Source organism: Poecilia reticulata, linkage group LG20, assembly GCF_000633615.1.
Source record: "Poecilia reticulata strain Guanapo linkage group LG20, Guppy_female_1.0+MT, whole genome shotgun sequence".
Taxonomy (NCBI): domain Eukaryota; kingdom Metazoa; phylum Chordata; class Actinopteri; order Cyprinodontiformes; family Poeciliidae; genus Poecilia; species Poecilia reticulata.
Window position 1 is genome coordinate 4,088,533 of NC_024350.1, and position 12,498 is coordinate 4,101,030.

Consider the following 12,498-nt stretch of genomic DNA (forward strand, 5'->3'; position numbering starts at 1 on the left):
AGAGATGCGGGGGAGGGGGGAGGTGATGGGGGTGGCAGAAGGAAAGAGAAGCAAAGGAGATAAATGAAACATGTTTTCAAAACACTCCAAACCTGGATTTTTCTATTTCAAATGCATGTTTGGTAGAAACTAGTGCATGCCCTTCGCAGTATTTACTCTCAGACTTCAGCCAGTCATCGACTGTTCAACTCAAGTAGGAACCCAAATGCTTAACGTTGTGCTGTTCTGTAAGTGTGCTGGTGATTCCTTGTCATTTTGCCTGATTTCAGCCCTTAAACCTATAAGCGGAGAGAAGTCAAACTGTCCTCAACGCCCACCAGAAGACATCCAGAAGGTGTTATAATCGAAAAACATAAGGAAAAGTAGTGCAGGTAGGTTTAGTTCCTGAATACACAGATCCAGAACATCGCGGGCTGAAGGGGTAAAATGAAGTTCAAAGGCTGATCCCCGCTGAGCCCTTGTTGCTGCAGTTCATCCGGCTTTTATACCCGATTTATTGTACAATGCCCGACAATCTGTGGGCCTGCTTCTCTTTTAAAGGTCACGAGAACCATTGTTAGACTATAATCTTTTTTGAAATGCCACAGGATTAAAAAATACCAGACTTGGAAGTCAGTTAGAAATGTTCAATCGGACCAATTTTGAGTCAAAGAAATACACCCGTATCTTGATTAGGAACAGCGTTTCTCATTTAAATCAGAGAATTTTAACACATTTGTGATTTAAGTACTACACAATTGGTGAAAAAAAAAAAAACTTGATAAAAACTTGCTTTTTCACCTATAGAAACTTCAAGTTGGTTACAGACAAACTCATTAAATATAATTTCCATCGACAAAGGAGCTGATGGACAGTAATGTACATACAGGTAACCAGTTTCAGGAGCATAATCTTCAACTTGATTGCCTTCCTGCATCATGGAGTCTTGTTACAGCAACTCAATTTTCTCTGGCAGAAAAACTAATTACAAACCACATGGACTTCCTGATAATTTGGGGTGGGGTTTTAACATGATAATTACAAATTATTATTATCATTATTATTATTATTTTTAAGTCCTGAGCCAGAACTTTGGCATTGAGTCTCTGGTACGCCCTTGAATCTGACGGACAAGTGAAATCTGCTTTTCTCGACAAACTCTGGGCTGATTTTTCCTTTAATAAAAGATCTGATGAGATGCTTGCTGTCTGCAAGTTGTTCAAAAACGAAGTTGGCCAATCACAGAAGTTATTCAAGACTACAATACAACCTCAAAACAGAAACCTTTGCTTCAGTACAGACGTGCCCCATGCTGATGTCCATAAACGATCAGGTGTTCATTAAACACTTGAAGGCTAAATCAGTATAAAAGAACTTTGGCCTAATCTGATAGCTGTATAAAATTTAAAAAGCAAATTAAAAGCAGATATTTTTTATTCAATAATTTAGCTGCAAAATAGAAACATCAGGCTACTGGTCAGTAATGTTTAATGTTTTTATCTTTACTTTTAATAATGTTTTTATCTTTTTAAATCTTTTTCAAAATCTCTCTCTCTCACTGTTTATTCTGTTTTTATTTTATTTATGTACAGCACTTTGAAATGCCTTGCTGCTGAAATGTGCTATACAAATAAAATTTGATTGATTGAGTGATCGATTGATTAATGATGAAACAACACAAATCCAAAGCAGTTCATCACCACGGATAGCGATTGGATCATTTTATCAATTTCAACAGAGTCTGGAGCAGCTAGCAACTGCAGAAGGTAGGTTTATTGTTGACGTGTTGAACCAGGTATGCAGCAAGTGGATACACAGCGGCACGTTTGTAATTTGCTTGTAATTTTGTGTGTCATAAAGTTAAATATAAGAGTGAAAATAAAGCCAGTCATGTAGCACAACATTTTATTCAATATTCCACACCTATTACATCACTAAACTCAGTTGGTCTTGTAAAGTTTTTAGCAACCATGAGGTCCATGGCCCTCCCACAAACCCCTGAAGCTCCGCCCCTGTACCTAGCTAAAGTCTATACAGCCGAGCTTTACCTGCGTGAAACTGTAATTCCCAGTGCAGCAAGTAAATACCCCAACTTTGTGAAAAATGTTCCACTTTGAACAATGCAATAGGCGAGTTAACCGGCCCAAGTTATTGATATGCTGTAAGGAGAGTAGGGCTCTAGTGCTTTTTAAAATGAATTCTAATCAAGGCGCTTAGAGACACCTCAGCAAGCGCTGATGGTTTCGGGGTGCGAGCGATATGAAGAGGGATCACACAGCCGCCGAGACGCCAGCTGAATTTCACATGCTTTATTTTTGAACAATCTGATTTGTGTGACTGCTGAGATTCAGTACACACACACACACACACACACGCGCGCGCACACGCACACACACTCAACGCATCATTTCGTGGGAGAGAGAGGGAAAGTGAAGATGAGTGTAAGAATCCAATCATGAGCCAAGAGTGCCCACACAGACTGCGAGCCGAAGCCGCTCCATGGCGTCCTGTTTGTTTATGTTCTAAGTTAACACTGGCGGTGTCGCGTTATCAATCAGCTGTCACTCGACGAAAGCCGTCCAAAGAGCGCGGGAGAAAGCGCGAGCGTTAATTAGGAAGTACTCCAGCGGCGCTCTGGGAATGACGGCAATCATAAACAGAAGTCATTTAAATGTGAAAGAGAGGAAATGAATTCTGCGCTCCAGGAGTGGAGAAGGGAGGGGGCGGAGGGGAAGGGCCGCCTTGTAAAGACGGAGGACTTCGGCAGAACAAAACAAAACAAATTTGGACCGGAGCGGCCTAGACTTGAAGCTTTGAAGCCGAGATTGAACTGCAGGAATGGAGAAACCCAGCAGCCACGCGCACAATCTGTTCGCATTTCCGACGCGCCCCTGAACGCGACCGGCGGCGAGCGCGCAGCGGCACGCGGGCTTCAGATGGAATCTTATTTACCGCTCGTTGTGATGTCAGATTGTTCATTACCCACTGATGGGCGGCTCACACGACGGGTTTGATGGCGTTTCTCAGCTCGTGCGCCGCGAACATGGAAACAGCAGGCTTTGATAAGGCAAGCTGCTTCCTGTTCGTCGGTTAACTGGTAGCAATTCTTCCCTTGTTTCCAACCCAGAAACATTTATCCAAGCTAATGAGACAGAAAATAAAAGCGATTGAAACGGGAAAACGTCGCTCCTCGCGTTTCCGCGCCACGAATACCTCCTTTTTTTTATTTCGTCTATAATCACTCCTGAGGTGAAAGTCTGAGGAAGCATTCGCCTCTAAACATGATCTCATTAAAATGCTGCGTTCAAGCTCACACGCCAGCTACACCTGTTAACTTCCACATCAGCGACGGTGTCTCCTTTCATTCAGCTCGGATAAATAAAAGCCGGATGCTCAGAGAAAATCGGGGTTAGCCGCAGTAATGACACAGACGCAGGGTTGCGGCGGCTGAATGCATAAATAATCAACATTGTTTGTCATTGTTGTGCGTCGGTACAGTTTGAAGCGTCTGAAGTGCTCGCTTTTGTTCGGAGGTGATGCTGGGTTCGTTCGCGAAAGGAACAAGCGATTCTTTCTTGTGAAGGTGGAAAGGAAAAAGGAAACCCAGCTCCTTAAATCATCAGCTCAGCCGCTGACAGACGGAACACAACAACCTTCAGTGATGCTGACAGTCTCTGGGCTGCTTGACGGAATAAAACTGTGTTTGTAGAAACATCAGATGGTTCATGAACTTTACAAACACCCCTGTCAGTGCTTTATACAGAGTCATGCAAAATAAATAAAAAATAAATAAAAATACCCAGGAGCTCAGAGCTCATTCACATTGTGTTACTTTGCGACATTCAAACACTTCACTGTACTTTAACGGGATCAGCAGAAAGTAGTGGATGATTCAGCTGTGCTAGTGGTGAAGTAGACAGTTACAACTAAAAATATATTTTTAAAAAAAAGGAGCGTCCACTGGTGCTCAGCTCACTTTAGTTGGATGCCGTTAAATAAAGTCCAGTGCATCGAACAGGGGGTGAAAGTTTTACGGTGCATTCACACCAGCCATGTTTAGTCCAGTTTAATCAAACTCCGGTTCGTTTGTTTAGAAAGTCTGGTTCATTTGAAGAGGTGTGAATGCGCAATCGAACTCTGAAGCCAACTCAGGTCTAAGTCTCAGTTCGGTTGTCACTCCAAAAATCACTGTAGCACAGGGCATTCTGGGTAAACAGAAGCACAATGTGTGTGCATGTCTGGTGCAAGCGGCAGAAATGGTTTGCAGCCTTTTGCTGAAGACAAAAGAGAAATCTTGCAATTGCTAATGTCTGATGCCACTGCATTGTGTGAAGCCTAAACTCATTGTCTTCTTCTGTGATTTTTCTTGTCGTCTCCTTCAGTGGTTCTGGTTGTAGTGCCCCCACAGGCATTGGGGTGAACTGGTATTTCAATTAGTTTGGATCATGTAGCAAACATGTAGCAAACATTGCAACTGATCAGATGTGAAAACATCCTTAGTTTATGGCTGACTAGACCCGGGAGAGACTTGGCCCAACAGAGGAGATATATATACAAATATACACAACTCTATGCTGCGTTGGTCTCTCACATCAACTACTAATAAAATACACTGACGTCTGTGGCTGTAATGTGACAAAATGTGAAAAAGTTCAAGGGGTATAAATACCACTGCAAAGCACCATCAAGACACACAAAGACTAAACAATATGAGAGATTTAAGTAGTTGCACATATCAAATGGCATAACGTTGGATTAGATATTTACACTTTGAGTCCGGTTATGAATGTTAATTTATTGAGATTATCCTGCTCCCATGGAACTCTAATTGATTTGATCTTCAGTAATCAGCCAGGGAGTGTTATCAAATCTAATACCATGCTCAGGGAATTCTCCCACCGCCGTCTGACAGTGAGTCAAAACCGATTAGCATCACAGGAGGCTGAGCTGCCGGTAACAGCGAATCGCTGTGCAGCTCTTTAAAAGCCGCCAAGGCATTCCCATCTGAATTAAGGCAGCGTTTAGTAGGCAGCGCTGTCTGCAGACAGCCTATCGCCTGGGTAAGTGTTTTAACTTCTTTCCCCCCCCCTTTGTCACCTGGCTTTGATGCCAGGCGATTAAAGTTATCCTTGGGGTTTATTCTTTCCCACAAGAAAATATATGAATGTAAACATAAACTGTTCCAGTTTCAATGAGAATCAGGATAACGCATCAAATGTCACAATAATCAGTGAAATAATGTGTTTTTGTAATTTTCTAATCATAAGTTAAAGATGTGGAGACGCAAAGACGTGTTGAACCACGTGAAAAGACCAGGTCTATCTCGAGTAAAAATGAGCTGAAGTTACACAAGTGCAATTTTCGGGTACTCTACCCACCTCTGTTGTCAATAAAACATCCTACAAAAAACCAGCAGGTTTTCGGCATACCATTTCTGGTATTGAGCTATTCCACTGTCTTAAGAAAGACAAATGAAAATAAAAAATAAAATAATATTCCCACACGTGAACCGTCAGTCAGCTGGGTGTTACGGCTGAACTGGGCTAACTACTTTAGCCTCAGTGATACTAGTTTGTAGCACCTGGATCTTGTTACACCCTTTTTTTAAAATAACTTTCATGTTAATGTCAGAACACTGTGAAACGGTGGTAGTAGGGGTAACGTAAAGAGTATCACACTGGATCATTTGCGTGTTGTACTCACTGTTGCTGCCTGATCGGTTGAAGCGGTGCACAGCCGCGTTCTCTGGTTCTCGGTAGGGGAACTGCAGGGTGGTGTCCAGACTCTTAAAGCCTTCTCTCAGGGAGTGGTGTTTGTAGTACTCGATCAGCTCCTGTACGCAGAAGAAGCACACGGTCGCATTTACATCAGCGTAAACAGAAGTAATTTACCCTTTTACTTTGTTTTTATAGAAAATCCAGAGTCTGCCATTAAAAAAAGAAAAGGTCTGTTTCCACATCTCTAATTAGAGCCAACTTAGTGCACATTGTTAGACTAAAACCAGTGGTTGACACTTCATTACATGAACAGTACAGTAACATTAATAAGAAACAGAAAAACAAAGTGAACAGAAGGAAAAGACTCACTAATATGCTTCTGAACTTCTTGTTCTCTGCAATGTAGTAGCAGCCCTCTTTGGTCAGGATCTTTATGTGCTTCACGTCGTTGTTGTACCTGTGGGCCATTGAATAAGTTATGAGAGTAATTTCCCTCCCTGATCACCGCCATCGATCGGTGGCCGGCCTCTGGCCCCTAGTGGAGAGCCCGGGCTGTCCCTCTAATGCACCGGGGTCCCCGAAGTTTGTGACACTGAGAATGATGGGTGTCGGGTAAATGCTTCCCCCAGTCGCATGCTTGTGTTCGCATCAACAGTCAGGCGGAATAGAAAGCTTTGTGCGCAAATAAAGGAGATCAGTCATTCGCTGTGTTGCTTCGTAAGCAACGATGTCGACGGTTTGACTTTGTCCAGCAATTTTGTTGAAAAATCCAGGTGATTTAATCGGTGGACTGTATTAGAGGCGTTCCACCACCTACTGTACTCTGTTCTCTTTTAAAAACAGGATTCAATCCAGCCTAATGAACTGGGCTGATGTCCAACGTCTTATAATTCAGATCGACTCGCATGCGGTCTCAAAGGAAACAAGATCAAATTCTCAGCAACGATATGACCCTCAACGACAACGTTGTGCGTAACGGCTGCGAAAACAGAACCAAAGCTCTGCCAGAAACAACCGGCTACAACCTCAGTTTCTTCACCGCTTCCTGTAAGCCAATGAAAACACATGCACATCCACATTCAGGCAACAAGCGCAGTTAAAGTCCGTCCAACTGACCAAATCTATGGTTGGCATTTAAAGTGTGAGTTTCAAGCGGTTTTTGGTGGAGGCGTTTAGTTTCTATGCTTCACTAATATGGAAAAAAAATCTTCCAGAAAACTGTTGAAACACTAATTTCCTATAAATCAAGGCTAAAAACACACCTGTTCAAATTTGCCTTTGATTAATAACAACTGGGACATTAATCAATGTATTTCATGTATTTGCTTGCTGATTTTGTAAAAGTAATGTTTATTGTTCGTTTCATAATTGCTTTTACGGTGTAAAAGCTGCCTTGCTGATAAAATGTGCTATGCAAATATTGCGATATTGCACACGCCGATATTACGATGGCAATAAATCCAATTATAATGTGGCAAGACTTGGAAGTTTTAGTTCAACATCAAATCAAATCTGAACTATTTTGGAAAATCTGCACACCAAACAAGATTCATAGCTGGCATTGCACCAGAAGGTGGATCGACGAAGCTCTAAAGACGGAGGTTCTAAGACAAGTTGAGACGAGAACATCAGTACGCTTTTATTTAAAAACCAGAGTCTGTTTCTGTGGCTCTTACGTCGAGCCATGATGATTACGTTGGAGCTGAGCGAGGCGTCGGCATGCTGCTCTGTGGTTAACCGCAGGCTTGGCCTGGAGAGCGGCGATCGCCACATCGCCCTCCGGACAAGGTGCAAATTAGTCTGTCAAGTTCTGCGGCGTGGATGAAAGCTGCAGCTGGTCAACACTGTGGTTTGGCTAAATAAAAATAACAGTGCAGCCACGGAGATGCAGTCAACTAGCAGCGGGTAAAAGAAAAAAAAAAAGACAATAATCATCTTGGTCTTTGGAAAGACAGGTTGGCTCATCTGAACATCGGCAGCATTCCAGTTAACTCGGTGAAACGCAACAGAGATTAAACAGCGCCAGACTCTCGTGTGGAATGTTTTAAGTGTGATCTGATTGCATGCAGACTTACTTTATGCTGATGGCGTACTCTGTGAACTCTTTGCTGCGATGGCGGACCAAATAGGTGCTGTTGACCCTGTTGATGAGTTCTGCTTCGGCCTGAAATCTCTCTATTGGACCTGCAAACCTACAGCAGTAAAACAGAAAAAGACTTTAATCATTTACCTTTAGCTCAATGGAGCTTTTGGCTGTCATTATCCAACATTCAATGCCTTGCAAAAGTATTCCTACTGTTTTTACCTTTTTATATTTTGTCATGTGGAGACAACAAGCTAGTGTTGGTCATTCAGGATTTACGTACCAGCTTTGCACATTGTGTGTTTGGCAAAATAGCTCAAGACTGAAAGTCGGGGCTAAAAAAAGTCCAACTAGAAATTGTAATTGTGTTTTGAAGTCATGATTTAATATTTTTAAGTCATCACTCTGAGTTTTCAAGTCATAAATAGGAGAATAAACATCATAGTTATGAGATTTAAAGTTATAAATGCAAGAAGAAAAGTCGTAGTTATAAGTTGAAGTCCATTACAAGTCTTTAAGTTATAAAAAAGTAAAAGTCGGAATTACGAGTTTGAAAAGTTCTAATTTCAACTCTTTCCGACAAATGAACCGGTTTTGACCCAAAACATTAAATTGTGTCTCTGTGTGTTTTCTGTTGTAAACTCATTCTTCCATAAACAATAACTATTCTGTCAACAGATTCTCCAATCCACAATGCAAATGCATGCCACACTTTTCAGATTGTTACTTAAAAGAAAAATAAAGGCTCTTTTACATTATTTTATGTCATATAAAACCTTTTTAAAATGTGCTGAAGTGTGCTTATGTAACATAACCGAATGTGAACAAGTTCAATAGTTTTGAACGGCAAATTCACGAAAGCCAAAGGAATCCCTTGTATCTCTGCATTTAAAAAAGATTTGGTTCTCGGTCGCATAATGTATGAAAAAAGACTTTACATGTGAGCCTTCTAACAAACCCAAACTCACCATAGCTGTGAGGAGTAATCGACAGGCTTCGGCACCTGCAGCAAGAGGGGAACAGCAGAGACGTGAGCCTGTGGCAGGTCCACACACACACACACACGCGCGCACGCACACACACACACACACACACGCACACACAGACACACACCCACACACACGCACGCACAACCCTTTGCTCCCATAAAACGACATAACTTGACATCAGTTCTGTTTTCAAGTTGACTTGGTGCTGCTCCACAAGTAAAACTGCTCAATGCTCTCCTTATCTTTACGGCACTGAGATACGGCGATAAGACTGTTATCTGCAGCGGACCTCATGTTTCTGATGCAGCCTGAACTTCAGCAAATGGAAAGTAACAGTCTGTCTGTCTGTCTGTCTGTCTGTCTGTCTGTCTGTCTGTCTGTCTGTCTGTCTGTCTGTCTGTCTGTCTGTCTGTCAGTCTGTCTGTCTGTCTGTCTGTGGCATATGCAAAACAAGCAACTGCAAAGAAAGGTATAAATCTGAGATAAGTAAATCTTTCCATACCCAAAACTGTCTGAAAACTTGGTTTTGGTTTTTACAGCAATGTGAAAAAAATGAAGATACTTCTCGTACATTTGTTTGTTTACTAAGAAATATTCACAAATTGATGTCTACTCTTATGTTTTTTTGTCTTCTGGAAAGAAAGTGACTTATTTAATTAACCTTGTTTTACTCATTAAACAACAAAAAAAAGTCTTCTAGCTGCACAAAAGTTAAACTTGTGCAGTCTCTCTTTCATGATTACAGTAGCAAAAGCCTATTGTGGGTCTCGTATAAGCATATCACAATAAGAAAATTAGATGACCAATAAATCGTCTCAGAAATTATTGCGATAAACAATAGTATTGTTGTTATGAGGCTATTTTCAAGTAATATACTAATAATGGCATAATAATGCAAGTTTATTAGCTTAAGCTTAAAATGTGTACCAAACACTGGAACTGGAAGACATTTTAAATATCCAAAATAAAACAATAAACAAAAACCAAAAATAAAATAGATCACGATGTCTCTCTAAACAAAGTTTCCCTTCAAAAAAGTGGAAACTATCGTTTTAATTTGTCATTAGATTAATTGCTCATCATGACAGGACTAGTCGATACTTGTAGGGTTTCCCAATGACTGTATTTCATCACATACACGTAAAACACGCTAATCGTCCTCGAAACAGAAAAACCCAGTGGCCATCCCTCCCAGCAGCCCCTGGTATCTCCAGATTGCGGCCCGCTACGTGAATCGCTACTGGCAGGACTGGAAGTGAAAGCTGCTTACACACGGACACGGCCGCACGGCGTCGCTTGGAAAGAAGCCAGCCTCTTTCGTCGACAGGATCCTGCCCTGAAAGCACGCAGAGATAATTGTGTTACATACATCTGGCCGGGTTGTGTCTCCATAACTCAAGAACAATTAGGCGGCAGCGCGAATGTACAGCGGCGATTAGATGTTGCTGGAATAACTCCTGACAGGAAGAGAGGAAGAGGATGAGTTTTTTCTTTTCTTTTTTTTTTTTTAACTCCTCCCTTGGTGATAAAACTCAAAGTTCACCACCATGAAATTGTAATTGTGTTTTGAAGTCATAATTTCATATTTGTTAGTCAGAACTATGAGTTTTCAAGTCATAATTAGGAGAATAAACATCATAATGAGATTTAAAGTTATAAATACAAGAATAAAAGTCTTAGTTATAAGTTGAGGTTGATTACAAGTTTTTAAACCTTCAAAAAGCTACGTTTCTGGAAGGTCCTGCAATATTTATGACTGAATTTTTGGCCACTCTTCCTGGCAGAGTTCATTTAAATAAGCTTGTTTTATGTCATGGGCTTTGTTTTAAGCAAAGTCCGCTACTCTTTAACTGAATTGAAGCCATTGAAGAGGAACGATGAGACACTTTATCCCTTTCAAAACCAGCTTAAAGCCCTTTTGGAATTATTGTCCAGATATTGTCAGACTCATATGAAAGGAAATTCATAAATAACCCAGAGATTTGCCAAGTTAGTGAAATAATAATAACTTGCTCCAAATTCTTCGACTTTGCCACGTCTCAACATCTAAGATGTTTTACGTTTAGACACAAATAAGGCTTTCAACAAAACAATGATGCCAAAGAAATATCAAAAAGTGAAAAAGCTGCTCCTGCAGCTGAAAAAGAAAAAACCAGCAGGGATTTTCTGTTTCACTGGATCATTGAAACTGCAGCCCAAGCAGGACCACTGGACCTGTGACCTGAAACTATTCATGCACACTACTGAATAAAACCTACACATTTTCTTTAGAGACCTTCCTTCCAGGAGTTCAGGAACATTAAAGATTTTTCCTTTTCCTTTTAGACACACAAGCATGTGATCTTTGTCCTTTGCATATATTTTCCACACATCAGGTTTCTTTGAATTATAAAGAGAGCCTTAGTGTGCTTTTCTGTAAAAGCTGCAAAGCAATAAGGATGTTGGCAGCTGGAGCAGCAGCACATTCGAGATCTCTTTTCCCAATTAGATTTAGACGTTTTAGGGATTTCTAGGTTTAGATAAGGAGCCCGAGGCAGCTTATATTTTGCACTCCAGGAACAAGTGTTTTTCTTTTTTTTTTTTAAGGGACATTCCAGAAACATGCATGCTAAGCCCATTTGGTTGCCCTCCTTTTCCTATCTGTGCAACTTCAGGACATCTTATCAGCACAGTGGGAAGCTCTGCTGTCTTCTGCGCGCTCGCTCTGATAATGACTTCAGTCACAAGGCCTGTCAAAACAAACTCATAACTGCTGCGGAATAAAATCTAATTACACAAACCCTGGAAACAAAAACACCCAAAGTTTTTCCACACAACTGATTTTTTGTTGTTTTTTTTTTTTTTTGAAAAATGTAGTGAGATTTGCCAAGACTTCACAATATGATGCAATCCTAAACCGTGACTGAAAAAAAAGCTACATTTTCAGCCATCAGGTAATGTAGTGATGACTCAGCCTGATTTCCACATGCATGCGCGCCGGCGACTGCTGCGCTAGCAAATTCTTAGGAAGGAGCTTATCTTGCCAGTTCTAGAAAAGTTCAAACCTGATTCGCCTCCACCTAACAGTAAGCGTGGGCAATAAACAAACATATCCAGCGTCTGGGGATCAGACTTCCTGCCGAGAAGTGTAGTGCAGTGTTTTTAATTGTCTGCTGGGGCAACAACTGTGTCTGGGAATTTCATTTGTATTTGCTGCTTGTTAGCAGAAAGTGTCAAAATGCTAGCGAGAAGAAGTGGAGCGATTCGTTCGGAGATGTCGTCACTTTTATGAAAGGTTGAATTTATTTCAACCCAAGTGAACATATCTTTAACAGATTATATATGCCAGGCACTCTGCAGGTTTCACCAACTCAAATTTAAGACTTTTAAAGATCTTTTTAATACAATTATCAATGGAGTTTAAGACCTGTAACCTGACAGAAATCTGCACACACATAAAAAAACATTGCCAATAAATAAATTGTATGGGTTGGCAACAAAAGTGATCCAATGACAAAGACAAATGTCGTCTATCCAACTGTCAATACATTTGCATGTGAAAAAGCTAGCCAGCTAGCTAGCAAGAGTATGTTAGCAGCTGGTTTTAGCTACGGAGTCTGTAAATCAATCTGAACATTTTCTTTTCTACACTTGAACAGTATTTCCTTTGTACTCATTATTATACCCTTGGTAGACAAATGTTATGTTTGTTATAACTCATGGAAAGAAAATAAATTTTTTTAAAACAAAA

The 12,498-nt window shown here is 40.8% G+C and overlaps 1 protein-coding gene across 4 annotated transcripts in view; it reads right to left on the reverse strand.

Annotated features, from left to right (window-relative positions):
- The window catches only part of vav3 (vav guanine nucleotide exchange factor 3), a 103,255-nt gene that overhangs the window by 6,264 nt on the left and 84,493 nt on the right, over positions 1-12,498 (reverse strand). For all 4 annotated transcript variants that reach the window (XM_008438368.2, XM_008438367.2, XM_017301931.1 and 1 more), the window contains 5 exons: positions 10,039-10,104; positions 8,748-8,782; positions 7,772-7,888; positions 6,066-6,153; positions 5,683-5,812 (listed from right to left, as the gene is read on the reverse strand). In XM_008438368.2, the coding sequence (XP_008436590.1) occupies positions 5,683-5,812; positions 6,066-6,153; positions 7,772-7,888; positions 8,748-8,782; positions 10,039-10,104 (436 nt within the window). The remainder of the gene's footprint in view (positions 1-5,682; positions 5,813-6,065; positions 6,154-7,771; positions 7,889-8,747; positions 8,783-10,038; positions 10,105-12,498) is intronic.